This window comes from Microplitis mediator, chromosome 11 (genome assembly GCF_029852145.1).
Source record: "Microplitis mediator isolate UGA2020A chromosome 11, iyMicMedi2.1, whole genome shotgun sequence".
NCBI lineage: Eukaryota > Metazoa > Arthropoda > Insecta > Hymenoptera > Braconidae > Microplitis > Microplitis mediator.
Window position 1 is genome coordinate 16,583,507 of NC_079979.1, and position 12,829 is coordinate 16,596,335.

Here is a 12,829-nt window from a genome sequence, read left to right on the forward strand (position 1 = left end):
TATATTAAATTTAGAGGAATACAATGAATTATTAAATAAATATGTACGTGTTTGTGAGTATATTTTATGAAAGTATTTTATTTAAATATCAATACTTTCATATTAAATATACACATAATCACATTTTCCTTTTTTTTATTAATTATAATTAATTAATTAGTTAATTTTTATTATTATTTATATTTTACAACTTTATGGTTAATATAGAACGCTAGTACGTAAGAAAAAAATTAATACTGTTATCTTGGCACTTAAAATCTTCACAAAAATATTTTACTGTTTTTGAATAGAAAAAAAATTATATATATATTAAAATATAATTAAGTTGCCTCAGTTATGTACGTAAGACACAAGACATTTTCCAAAACAGCATTTTATTTTATAATAATTATTTTGCTTGTCTATCATCTTCCTCATTAACAAAGAAAAAAAAAATTTTTAATTAATTTTAATATGAAAAAAAATTTTACCTTTAATTAAATTCATCTCTTTTTTTTTTAATTTCTGTCTAAAATTTTTTTATTAAAATTAATTTAATTCTTACAAGTTCTCATTTCTTTGAATATTTAAATTTTTGAAAAAAACTTTAAATTTATTTAATTATTTAAATTAAATACAATCGTTAAATTATTTAATTAAACAAATTGCGCTCACAGAAAGAAAGATTTTTTGGAGTAAAAAATTTTTATGTCACAAGAAAATTTTTATGTCACAAGAAATTTTTTTCATCATAAATTAAAAACAAAAATTTCCTTAGGGCAGGAAAAAATTTTTCGCGCCAAAAAATTATTTTTTTCTGTGTAAAAAATTGTGCTCTTCAATTCAAAATAAAAAATATTCGCGCCAAGAAATTTTTCTTTTCTGTCCAAATGTGTCATTACATTTAAAAAATATATATATATATTATGTATGAACGTTTGGTAAGAATTAATTTTTGGATTAATGGATTAACAAATAAAATTTGTAATCGGGTTGATTAAAAAAAGTAATTACATGCGCAAGGAACATGTGGAATGTAGACAAGTGAAGCAAATCACTGCCATGTTATTAATTTAAAATAAATGCCCGATTTAAAATAAAGAAAAATTTATTTTAAATTACACTCGTTGCAACGAGTTTAATTATAAACGTCATACAATTTATTAACTCGAAATATTATTAAATTTAATTAAATAATTTAATTAATGCATATTATATATGTAAAAAAAAATAATTATTGATTTAATTTGTAGCCTTAGTACGAGTTAAAGTTAAAAATATTTAATAATATTAAAAAATAAATAATTATAATAATTATGCTATAATTTATTTAATTTAATTAACAAATAATTATAGCACATGGTTGAAATTACAGTAATTACATTATGGCGATGGTAGCTACAGGCCTGAACTGTTGTTTAAATAAATATAAAAAATATGAGAAGTGAAAAATATATTTAACAAAATAATAATTTTTAGTGTAAATTCTCATGTCTTTTATTATTATAATTCTTTATGGTAATTGCACATTTAATTAAGTACATGAGAGAGCGTTATTGCATAATAATTAAATTAAATTTAAATAAAAAAAAAATAAATGTATTTAAAAAAAAAATTTTGGGTGAAATAAAAGGCAGATTCAATGGTTTTAGACAATTGTTTCTTATATTTACGATACTGATATAATATATAACTCATGTGAACGAACACAGAAAAAGTTTTACTTGTCCTAAGAAATCTTTTGCATTATAAATTAAAAAGGAAAATTTTTTTAGGAAGAGAAAAAGTTTTCAAGCCCTAAGAAAATTATTCTTTTAATTTCGTAATGAAAAATTTTTTCTGTAGCAGATTCGAAAGAACTTACAAATTTTAAATAAATAATGAAATTTAAAAAAGCGCGCGTAATTTTTAAATTATTTGAATACTAATTTTTAAATTTTTGCTTGTCCTAAGAAAATTTTTCTTTTAATTTCGTAATGAAAAATTTTTTCTGTAGCAGATTTGAGAAAATTTACAAATTTTAAATAAATAATGAAATTTAAAAAAGCGCGCGTAATTTTTAAATTAACGAAATACGAATTTTTAAATTTTTACTTGTCCTAAGAAATCTTTTGCATTAAAAATCAAAAAGGAAAATTTTCTTAGACCTCGAAAAAATTTTCCAGTCCTAAGAAAATTTTTCTTTTAATTTCAAATTTTAAATAAATAATGAAATTTAAAAAAGCGCGCGTAATTTTTAAATTATTTAAATACGAATTTTCAAATTTTTACTTGACCTAAGTAATCTTTTGCATTACAAATCAAAAAGGAAAATTTTCTTAGACCTCGAAAAAATTTTCCAGTCCTAAGAAAATTTTTCTTTTAATTTCGTAATGAAAAATTTTTCTGCAGCAGATTTGAGAGAATTTACAAATTTGAAATAAATAATGAAATTTAAAAAAGCGCGCGTAATTTTTAAATTATTTAAAAACGAATTTTCAAATTTTTACTTGTCCTAAGAAATCTTTTGCATTACAAATTAAAAAGGAAAATTTTTTTTTAATTTCGTAATGAAAAATTTTTTCTGTAGCAGATTTGAGAAAATTTACAAATTTTAAATAAATAATGAAATTTGAAAAAGCGCGCGTAATTTTCAAATTATTTAAATACGAATTTTTATATTTTACTTTACTTACATTTGATTTATTTATTTATTCAAATATTTTTAAATTCTCAATCGTCAGCTGCATTACACTCATAAATTATTACATATTTAAAATTGTTTACAATTCGTTTAAAAATAATGATAATTCATTCAGCCACTTAGGAAAGTGGGTAATGAGTACAAGAACTTTATCTTTATCTTCGGTATAAATATTTTTCAAACATTGCAACAAATATTTTTTAGAATTAACTGAACAGTGACACGGATCTATTCTCAAAAGAACAACATAAGACTGTAAATCTACCGGATATAAACTCAGTAAATTATTTTCTTCGTTATCACGTATCGCGATTATTTTACTTAAAATATATTCTATAAATGACAGTACTAATGGTGAAAATTCTAAGCGTATAAAAAGATTACCTAATAAATTACTTACGATTATAAAAATTTTTTGTGAAAACGCAGTCTTGTTTATTAACTTATCAAATTTATCTGTAGTAGAGTACGAGCCCTGACAATTAATATTTGAAATAAAACAATCAATTATCGGTTCTTCAATTATTTTCTCCGACTGACAGATATAAAATTTATCAACCACAGAAGCTTCCAATTCTATTTCTTTTTCGTTATCCAAAATAAATTTAACGAGTCTGTAATTTGCTGAGACTTCTAGTTCGGTTATTTCATCAACGACGAGTTTTAAATACGCGCCATAAACTGGATTGATACTTCTGACGTTAATTAATGCTCTTATTAATATAATTAATTGATCTGCTGATACATTTTCATCACATACTTTTTTTTTTAATAAATATTTATTTATGACGGTCTTGCAAAGCTCTTGGATTTTTTCACTTTGACAGAATGTCCGATGATTTGACAGTCCAAGGGGCGGATTGATCCATTCCCGCAGAATCTCCTGGTAAATAAAATATTTTTATTGATGATGATAAAAATTAAAAAATTTTTTTTTGTTTTGTCATCAGTAAAAAAAAAACTTACGATTAATTGAAGCCGAACTGAGTATTTGAGATGAGCTTCAGGTGAAATTTTATAAGAAAAAGCATCAGCTAGAGAGTTTGAAAGTGCAGTGACTGTTCGTGAATCAACAGCAGGTACTTTTTCAATTAATTCATCTAATTCTTCATTATTTTTAATTGTTTCTATAAATTTACCACTGCTACGTAAAATAGCACCAACGAAATCTGGATCCATTGGTAAATAATTTTTTATTTAAAAACTCACACATTTTTTTATTTTGTTTATCATAAATATTTACAAAATATATCACTCATGATATTGATATATTTTTAAATTATAGGTTAATAAATTCCCGGTAAAATGTCAGCTGACATGAGTGTGAATGTAGCAGACAAATTTAAAATTATAAATAAATAGAGTAAATAATTAATAAAATAAAATTTGAAAAAATGCGCATTTAAAAAATTTGAAAATTAATGAGTACATTTTTTCGAAATATTATTTTTTAAATTTACTCTACTCCCGTATTTATTTATAAATTTTGTCTGATGTCTGCTACATTCACATTCATCAAAAAAACATCAGTGTGAAAGTAGCTGACAGCTGTCACTTTTAAAAATTTTTAAATAAATGAATTAAATTTAAATCGAACAAAATTTTAAAAAATGCATTTTTACAGAATTTGAAAATCAGTGTGTGCATTTTTTTAATTTTTACATTTTTAATTTTTTAATTCGTTTATTTGAAATTTAAAATTTGTCTCATATCTGCTGCATTCATATCAAAAAAATTTTTTGTATTCGTCATCCATTTTATTTTATTTAAATAATTAATTTTTTAAATTATATAATACAAAAATTAATTACTCATTAAGAAAAATAATATATGTACACTTTTTTATTTATTTTTTTCTTGCAACAAAGATGGCGGCCGTAGTCTTTTTCTGATCTGATGATTTACAACGCAACAGATTGTAAGATGACAAAATATTTATAAAATTGTAAAATGATAATAAATTTAATTTGTAATTATTGAAGTTTTATTTAAATTAATTATTTAATTAATGTAATGAAGATTAAAATGGTTGACATTGCGGGAAATTTGAATTTTGTTAGAGAGAAAATATCCAAAGCATGTTCTCGACGTTCACCAGTAAGTAAATAATTATATTTAATATATAAATGTATTTATATATATATATATATGTTAAGTCAAAATTTATTTTAGGAATTCGGTAATTCAATACCACGTTTAGTTGCTGTCAGTAAAACAAAGCCGGCAAATTTGTTAATCGATGCCTATGACGCTGGTCAAAAACACTTTGGCGAAAATTACGTAAATGAATTAATTGAAAAATCTGGTCATCCTGAGATTCTAAAACGTGATATCCGCTGGCATTTTATTGGCCACTTGCAGAGAAATAAAATAAACAAAGTATTGGCAGTTCCAAATCTATGGATCATTGAAACAGTTGATTCAAATAAATTGGCATCGGCACTGGATACTGCGTGGACAAAATATAGAAAGAATGATGATAATAAACTTAATATTATGGTACAAGTAAATACCAGCAAAGAAGAAGGTATTTGAAATTTTTTAAATTTAAATATAGAATCGTATCAACAATGCGCGGGTCTAAAATTAAATATTGAGTTTAAGATCACGGGAATTTGGACCAAAAGACGATAATAATAAAACTGTCATTTATGCATGACGTTTTGTCTCTCTTTTATAGAGACTGCCACGCACTTGAAATATGTCAGATTGTTTGTCAATGTGACATAAGGGTACTTGTTTTATGATACTGAAAGTAGCAGTCATTAAAAAATTTATTTATCTTTAACAGACAAAGTAAATACTGACAGGCAGAAATTTAAAAAAATTTATGTGAAGATTTTTGAAAAATTTTCTTGTGGAGGTTTTTTAAATAATTTTTATAATGACAATTAACTTAGTAATTAAAAACATGATGACAGTAGTAGTCATTCAAAAATTTAATTATTTTTAATAATCAAAGTAAATATTGACAGGCAAAAATTTAGAAAAATCCATGTGAAGATTTTTGAAAAATTTTCTTGTGGATGTTTTTCAAAAAATTTTATAATGACGTCTGCTACTTTCAGGATCATCTTGTATTTACATATGATAAAGTACACATGTGATTAAAAAAATTAATAACGTGGAAATACACGTGATCTTGAACTAAATATTTTAATGTAATATATTTAAAAATATTTACTAAACTTTTGTTTCAGAAAAAAGTGGATGTGACCTTTCAGAAGCATCATCGCTAGTAAAGCATGTGATTGAAAATTGCAAAAATTTGAAATTCCTCGGAATAATGACGATAGGTGCCTACGGTTACGATCCATCAAATGGTCCCAATCCAGATTTCGTATCTTTGAGGCAGTGCCGCGATGACATTTGCAAAGAATTAAATCTCGTTAGAGATCAAGTCGAATTGTCAATGGGAATGTCTACCGACTATGAGCATGCCGTTAGTATTCTTATAATTTATATAAATAATAACAATAATTAGTATATATTTATGATAAATATCAAACTAATTTTCAGATTGAACTTGGCAGTACAAATGTTAGAGTCGGAAGCGCAATATTTGGAGAGCGGCCGCCAAAAAACTAAATTTAAATATACAAATATAACTTTTAAATACCAAGACTTTAGATTTTTTTTCGTTAAATTAAATATATATGTACATATATATTTATCTTTTAATCTAATTATCCTACTAATGTTAATTGTACAAAGTGAAGGCTCATATATTTATATATATGTCGAATAATTGCAGTAAACATCCTCAGGAAGATACTAAATATATAAATAATTATATGAATCAACGAGAAATTTAAAATAGAGTTATTTTATCTTAATATATTTAATAAATATATAATATACTTATATATTATTGATGACAAATATTAACCAGAGGTGTTAAAAATTAATATTAACATTATTTCGAAATAATTTTATTTTATCAACGATTGTTTAGATCGGAAAACCTCCTGACGGTAGACCCGTCTCTTGTTCATTATTATTATTATTATATATTATTATTATTCATATTATTATAAATTATTTATTTATTACGAAAATGAATAATGAAGGATATATATGAGGGAATTATATCTTTTACGTCGTACATATGCTACAATTTTCAATAAGTACAGCACACGTTTACATAAATTATTATCATTATTATTATTATTAATATTAATATTATTATAATTATTATTATTATTATAATTATTATATACACGAGCAGATGCCCCCGAGTGAAGAAATTAATTAAATATAAATAATTAACTTTAGTTTTATTTAAAATAAATCAGGGCTCAGCTAATCGCGTGTGTAAGTCCACAAGATATTAGACAATTATGCTGCCGTTAAATGGCTCAGCTTTTAATTAAAATAATTTATATTTTTCAGAATTTCATTATTTAAATTTTTAAAAAGTCAATGATGGACCAGCTTATTGTTATTATCATTATTATCATTATTTATTTATTCGTCATCCTCTTCGCCAGCACCAGTCAGCATGGCAATGAGACTCTGGGTGTCGATGTTTCCTTTCTCATCAATGTACATGTTGTCAAAGGCGTCATTTACTTCTGCGACAGTGAATTTGTCACCGAAGGTCAACAGAGCGTGCCTCAGCCTAAAAATAAGTTTATTAATTTAAATTATAAATAAATATGGACATATATTTCGCGGTTAATTTCAAAAGGATTTATATTTTTGAGCGCTTTTTTGGTTTTAGTCATTACAGATTTTTGACAACTGAAATGAATGGTTCAAATGTTTAATATTACGGCGAAAATATTGGTCTTATAAAAAAACTTTTCAAACAAAAGTTGTAGGAAATTTTATTTTCTAGAGAAAATGTCTCTTATGATTTTTTTATACAACCAATATTTTTCACCGTAATTTCAAAATTGAGATTTTCATAATTAATAAAAATTTTAATAATTCATTATGAATCTCAATTTTGGAATTACGGTGAATATATTGGTCGTATAAGAAAATTTTTTAAATAAAAGTTGTAGGAAATTTCATTTTCTAGAGAAAATGTCTCTTATGATTTTTTTATACGACAAATATTTTCACCGTAATTTCAAAATTGAGATTCATAATGAATTATTCAAATTTTTATTGATTATGAAAATCTTAATTTTGAAATTACGGTGAAAATATTGATTGTATAAAAAAATTATAAGAGACATTTTCTCTAGAAAATAAAATTTCCTACAACTCTTATTTGAAAAATTTTTTTATACGCCCAATATTTCTACTGTAATTCCAAAATTTGTCACCATTAATTATTAATTGTTATTTTTAAATAAAAGCAAAAATCCTGGTCCTAAACTTAATCACGTTCAAAACCAAGGGCGTAGATTTTTTTTTTAATTGCTAATCATATTGTAGACTTCTTCTAAAGCTAAAATTTTTTTTTCAATTTTTATGTAAAAAATAAATCTACAAAATGAATGGCAATGAAAAAAAATTTGACTAAAGCCAAAAGAGCACAGAAAAATCAAAGTAATTTTGAAATTAGTACCGCGATTTATAAAAGTAATTAATTATTCCATACCTATCCCCTTTGATTTTTCCATTCTGGTCAAAGGTGCTGAAGGCCTCGATGATAACAGAGTCCTCATCCGATCCTGCTGTAACATCGCCAACGAGGCATAGTGAGTCTCAATGAACGGGTAAGGGCCACACAGGAAAGTACAGGAATACACATAGAGCAAGACCAGGATGCGGGGGCGAAACACGTTCGCACACACGCTTGTTGGTGGATAACACGATTAATTACAGTTTCATTTAAGTCCACGTATTTAAACACGATTAAGTACAGTTACAATTTAACAGACCAATAACTCGAGAGAACACGGGTCAATTTAAAATGAATCAGACAAATATTTTTGCAAAAAAAAAAAAAACAATGGGTTCGACATTCAATTGAGGATTCAAGAAAAGATTCAATGGGTTTTAAATTTCGGATCAAGACAAAGATCAATTACAAAAAAAAAAAAAAAACATGGATTGGTTTCAAGACAAATTTTGAAGGTGGGAAAAATACGAAGATTTAAAAACACGATACATTTAGACACGAATATAAATTTAAAAAAAGGTGACATTGACACTGAACACAAACTTTACATCTAATTAAATTCTAATTATAAATTATCCTTCTGCGATTATTCAAATAAATATATTTTGTAGATTTCCGTGAGATACCGTGATACGGAGGGCAGCTGGCTCGCCAATCCTACAGTTTCCTCTACCCCTGTGTGACCCTTACCCGTCACGTAGTTTTAAGTGGTAAGATTGTCTCGTACGAACCTCCCGACATCCGGTTGGCAAACAGAGTGAGAAGCTGAGTGAAGTTGATGGGTCCAGGTACCTCTTCCATCATTGCGTCTAATTCTTTGTCAGTGGCAAGACGACCGACAGAGTCGAAGGTCTGACGTAGATCCTCTTTGCCGATGATGCCGTCTTTGTCGTGATCCATCATCTGGAAGGCCTGACAAACAAAATTTATCATTTATTTACTTCATACTCAACATCATTTAATTTTTTTAAACAACATGTATGTTACCTCTTTGAACTCAGCGACTTGTTTCTGTGTGAACAGAGAGAACACACTGGAACCAGCGCGCTTAGCTCGTTTAGACCCACGGCTGCTCGCTCTTTGAGATCCACTGGGAGTTCCTGATGGACTCTTTGGTTTTTCCTTCGGAGACTCTGGTGGAGGTGTTGGGGATGCGGCAGGAGCAGCAGGGGCTGGTGTAGGCGACGCTTCTTCCTTCTTTTTGGTCTTCTTCTTCTTTTCCTTATCCGCCTGAATTTAAAAATTCAAATTTTATTTTTAATTACAGATTAATATTTCATTTAAAAAAAAAAATAATTCACTGACCATTATTTAAATAAAGTTACAATCTGACAAATAAAGTGACTAATGATCAGTACGAGTGTCAAAGAACAAGTGAGTAAAATATTATCAGTGGCAATGGACTAGCGTACGAGCCGTAGGAGTTGGCTCGAATAATAAACGCGGATACTGAGACGGGGGAAATTGGTAAGGCGTCTTCACCGAGCTTGGGCCTAATAATAGGCCTCTACCTCTGCTCTGCTACACAATCCTCTTTGCTGTAATCATCCGAACCCGCCTAGTCGGGACGTATATAGACCGCCTCACTTCTGCCTCTCGAGTTACTCGATCTTACGTAACTCAAGATATTTATTTTTACAACAATAATTGTGCACGACTCAACACGGTCACCAACCAGCCAGATCAGATTTATCCGAATACAAGACGGAGACGGAGACGAATACGAATCAGGAGCTAAAGTAGACGAGGAAGATGATGATGATTTGCGGGATTATAATGATGAGAGTTTAAAGACATTGAAGAAATACGAGGAGGAAGAAGACATTAATTCGCACTTTACACCTTCACCATCATCTTCATCTAATCACTCTTGGCACTAAATTTAATACTCATTTAAAATACGGCAATAAAAAAATATAAATCCTGTCTCACTGTTTTAAAACCGGAAGTAATTATGCTGGTACTGATATCGTCTTCACTTATAACACGGGTTAAAATAATTTAAAATTCAGTATTTAATATACTTACCATGTTCACAGTTGGTATCTAAAGGTCGATGGTGCGAGATGGTTACTACGAACCAACTGTCCAAGTGATAGAGCTGAACTTGTCTAAGTAACTTTCGGTAGTTATGCCCCCACTATGTATATCAAGACAAACAGGGGATGCTCCGCCTGGTTTTCTTCAACCCGCACTCACCCATCTGACCATATTTAGTGCGAGCTGACTCAAAATAGCGTACTTACACGACGTTTCGTTAAAACTAAAACGGTATGCTGGGGAGGTTGTGAGTATAACAACGATGAGGGCCGGACTCTCCCGATTATCCGACGTTATTCTTCTTCTTTATTTTTTTTATCTAACAAGCCTCGATATATAAGTCAAGGGTGCACTGAAGGAAACCCGTTCCGACTCCCAGCTCCAACCATCGCGCTCTTCATCTTCCTCATCCGCATCTTCATCTTCATCTTCGTCTTCGTCTTCGTCTTCGCCTTCTAATTCCATCGGAACTCTGTACCAGTCCTTCTAAAGAAACTAAGAAACGAATATCACCCAAGACCAAGGGGATAATGTCAACCATAATCAGACAACAGTTTGACTCAAACGTTCTTGTAACACTACCCTATTTCATAATACTAAAAAAAACACATGCCGAGAAGACAGATATAGATCGCTGCATATTTTAAATGATCCAAAGTTCACTAGGAAGTAGCGCTTAAGTTCAAGAGAAAAAATAAAAAATTCATCACGTGAAATTTAAATTTATTTTAAAAAAACGATTCCTACAAAAATTTCTTATGTTTTGCTCATAAAAATACTCAATAATAAGCGGACTGTTTAATTTTTTTCGAAGACTTGGACACGATCCTCGAGCACTTGACGCAGTTACTGAACCTGTCGGTTGCATGGCTGGTGGTTCTGCAAACAGGTCGTTCCTTATTCTGAATCCTGTCCTGTCTGCTGGCTATAATTTTTAGTTCTCTCAATTCTTGTAAGTTTGGCTGATAGCCCAACGGCATCGACGGACTTCTTGCCGGTGACTTGTCTCTACGTGATGACAACCGTGATTATTTATTCCTACTGGATATATCACTAGACTTACTCAGTTCCCAATACTCCGTTTATCTGTTGATCTGATTTTGATTTCCCCTTAAGGTGACAACGAGGTGAGTTTTTGCATGACCTACAATCAATCAGCTATAAATTTACATTGTAATTAACTTATTTACTATTAGTATCCTCATCAATATCAACATTTATCATGAATATATTTTTTACTGGTAGTCGGAGTCACCGAAAACGACCGATGAACTTGGGGACAAAGGATACTCTGGTGTATCTGGACGAGCGGTTTTAAATCCGGAGCTTGTTGATGAACATTCAGACCTAGTTGGCTTTGACGATGGCTCCTGTAGCATCAGCGGAGGCATATAAACTCGATGAGTCATGTCAGTCCACCAGGCTCGCTCGGTATAATCCGTTTGTTGCCTTAGAATAATTCAACCACTTATTTCTGTACCTCAAATATTAACAGAACAGAGAACAACAAAACACCACGCGTGTAATATATATATATACATATAAATTTATATATATACATCTCTACAAAACCACACACGTAACAGTCAACATTTTATTCTTGTTCGTTGCAAGAGACCCGGGTATCGGCATTTAAAGAGACAACTGCCGTTGAAAATAAATTTTATCGACAGAAATGTTACGCAGGTGATTAAAATATATAATATAAATATTGCAAAGTACAATTTCCGATAATCCTCTGGATGCTGATGCTGATGATCCTGGACTTGATCAACTTTCTCTACTTTGTCATCATCAGCTTGTAATTTACTTATAAAATTATCAGCAGTTGGATTATTTTCTTTTATCACGTGATGCTGATGTCCCATGTTCGCTACCAGCAAACTTGGCTCCATCTTCCTCTTGTGTTTACGCCGTCTATTATTATCGTACATTAACACAAATATTTAAAATATCAAGAGCTTAATATAAATAATAATAATAATTAATTATAAAGACTTACGTGCATTTAGTGCAGCCGCATTTACCAGAGCGTTTCGTCATTTGAGAAGAATTACGACGATTTTCCCGATTGCTCAGACGTTTTACAGTAACCGCTCGTTTATTATTATTTCTATATATAAATTATTTAACAGTAAATAAGTTTATTTATGTGTTAATTTAACTGGGCGAATTTTTTAAATATTTATTTGAAAAAAATAAAAAAAAAATATTTATAAGTCTAGTATTTTAAATCATTACGCTGCTCTTCCCACCCAACCATTGAAGCCGTTCATAATCTTGTAGGTCGTCTGGGTAAATTTAGACATGCTTTCCATCAAAACAAATGATCTCAAGGAATGTATAAAAGTTTCAACATGTCTCAGGAAGAAGACCATGATTTTAAAAGATACTGGAACAACAATTTTTATAAAATACTAGAGATTATAACAAAAAAAAACATTTTTTTATTTTAAACTACATGACTGTCATGTGTTTGTATTTACTGACATTCAAAATAAGTTCATACAAAATTATATGTGAAGTTAGCCGACGTTTGATCATTTTTT

The 12,829-nt window shown here is 28.7% G+C and overlaps 4 protein-coding genes across 10 annotated transcripts; 1 reads left to right on the forward strand and 3 right to left on the reverse strand.

Moving 5' to 3' along the window:
• Nucleotides 1–2,447: 2,447 nt before the first annotated feature.
• LOC130677929 (uncharacterized) lies at nt 2,448–4,318 on the reverse strand. The gene is made up of 2 exons (XM_057484857.1): nt 3,629–4,318; nt 2,448–3,545 (listed from the first exon to the last, which is right to left on the reverse strand). The coding sequence occupies exons 1-2, from the start codon at nt 3,839–3,841 to the stop codon at nt 2,742–2,744; spliced, it is 1,017 nt and encodes a 338-aa protein (XP_057340840.1). The 5' UTR covers nt 3,842–4,318; the 3' UTR covers nt 2,448–2,741.
• On the forward strand, nt 3,612–6,954 carry LOC130677932 (pyridoxal phosphate homeostasis protein). Of its 4 annotated transcripts, none has more exons than XM_057484866.1 (6): nt 3,612–3,741; nt 4,531–4,580; nt 4,682–4,759; nt 4,835–5,189; nt 5,863–6,104; nt 6,182–6,954. In XM_057484866.1, the coding sequence occupies exons 3-6, from the start codon at nt 4,688–4,690 to the stop codon at nt 6,248–6,250; spliced, it is 738 nt and encodes a 245-aa protein (XP_057340849.1). In that variant the 5' UTR covers nt 3,612–3,741; nt 4,531–4,580; nt 4,682–4,687; the 3' UTR covers nt 6,251–6,954. The 4 variants fall into 4 exon arrangements, with proteins under 4 accessions (XP_057340849.1, XP_057340847.1, XP_057340848.1 ...); XM_057484865.1 differs by having other exon boundaries at nt 3,704–3,843; XM_057484864.1 differs by having other exon boundaries at nt 4,531–4,759.
• On the reverse strand, nt 6,802–10,415 carry LOC130677933 (myosin regulatory light chain 2). Of its 3 annotated transcripts, none has more exons than XM_057484867.1 (5): nt 10,269–10,415; nt 9,228–9,470; nt 8,972–9,152; nt 8,217–8,292; nt 6,802–7,283 (listed from the first exon to the last, which is right to left on the reverse strand). In XM_057484867.1, exons 1-5 carry the CDS (start codon nt 10,269–10,271, stop codon nt 7,130–7,132), a joined length of 657 nt encoding a protein of 218 aa, XP_057340850.1. In that variant the 5' UTR covers nt 10,272–10,415; the 3' UTR covers nt 6,802–7,129. The 3 variants fall into 3 exon arrangements, with proteins under 3 accessions (XP_057340850.1, XP_057340853.1, XP_057340851.1); XM_057484870.1 differs by having other exon boundaries at nt 8,217–8,289; nt 10,269–10,413; XM_057484868.1 differs by lacking the exon at nt 10,269–10,415 and adding an exon at nt 9,546–9,716.
• A 644-nt stretch (nt 10,416–11,059) lies between these two features.
• On the reverse strand, nt 11,060–12,658 carry LOC130677930 (uncharacterized). 2 transcript variants are annotated; one of them, XM_057484858.1, is made up of 6 exons: nt 12,522–12,658; nt 12,283–12,393; nt 12,003–12,197; nt 11,520–11,729; nt 11,344–11,424; nt 11,060–11,288 (listed from the first exon to the last, which is right to left on the reverse strand). In XM_057484858.1, the coding sequence occupies exons 1-6, from the start codon at nt 12,656–12,658 to the stop codon at nt 11,060–11,062; spliced, it is 963 nt and encodes a 320-aa protein (XP_057340841.1). The 2 variants fall into 2 exon arrangements, 1 of the variants encoding a protein (XP_057340841.1); XR_008991735.1 differs by having other exon boundaries at nt 11,221–11,288; nt 11,344–11,438.
• Nucleotides 12,659–12,829: the final 171 nt, after the last annotated feature.

Bases quoted from the DNA above. Each gene is read 5' to 3' on its own strand.
- LOC130677930 (XM_057484858.1), bottom strand. From the start codon at position 12,658: ATGGTCTTCTTCCTGAGACATGTTGAAACTTTTATACATTCCTTGAGA. The intron at 12,198-12,282 runs GTAAGTCTTTAT...CGATAATAATAG, and splicing joins TGCGGCTGCACTAAATGCAC to ACGGCGTAAACACAAGAGGA. The intron at 11,730-12,002 runs GTACTTTGCAAT...AATTATTCTAAG, and splicing joins CCAGAGGATTATCGGAAATT to GCAACAAACGGATTATACCG.
- LOC130677932 (XM_057484864.1), top strand. From the start codon at position 4,676: ATGAAGATTAAAATGGTTGACATTGCGGGAAATTTGAATTTTGTTAGA. The intron at 4,760-4,834 runs GTAAGTAAATAA...AATTTATTTTAG, and splicing joins CATGTTCTCGACGTTCACCA to GAATTCGGTAATTCAATACC. The intron at 6,105-6,181 runs GTTAGTATTCTT...ACTAATTTTCAG, and splicing joins CTACCGACTATGAGCATGCC to ATTGAACTTGGCAGTACAAA.
- LOC130677929 (XM_057484857.1), bottom strand. From the start codon at position 3,841: ATGGATCCAGATTTCGTTGGTGCTATTTTACGTAGCAGTGGTAAATTT. The intron at 3,546-3,628 runs GTAAGTTTTTTT...TTTATTTACCAG, and splicing joins CAGTTCGGCTTCAATTAATC to GAGATTCTGCGGGAATGGAT.
- LOC130677933 (XM_057484867.1), bottom strand. The intron at 9,153-9,227 runs GTAACATACATG...TTTGTTTGTCAG, and splicing joins AAGTCGCTGAGTTCAAAGAG to GCCTTCCAGATGATGGATCA. The intron at 7,284-8,216 runs GTATGGAATAAT...ACTTATTTTTAG, and splicing joins GGAAAAATCAAAGGGGATAG to GCTGAGGCACGCTCTGTTGA.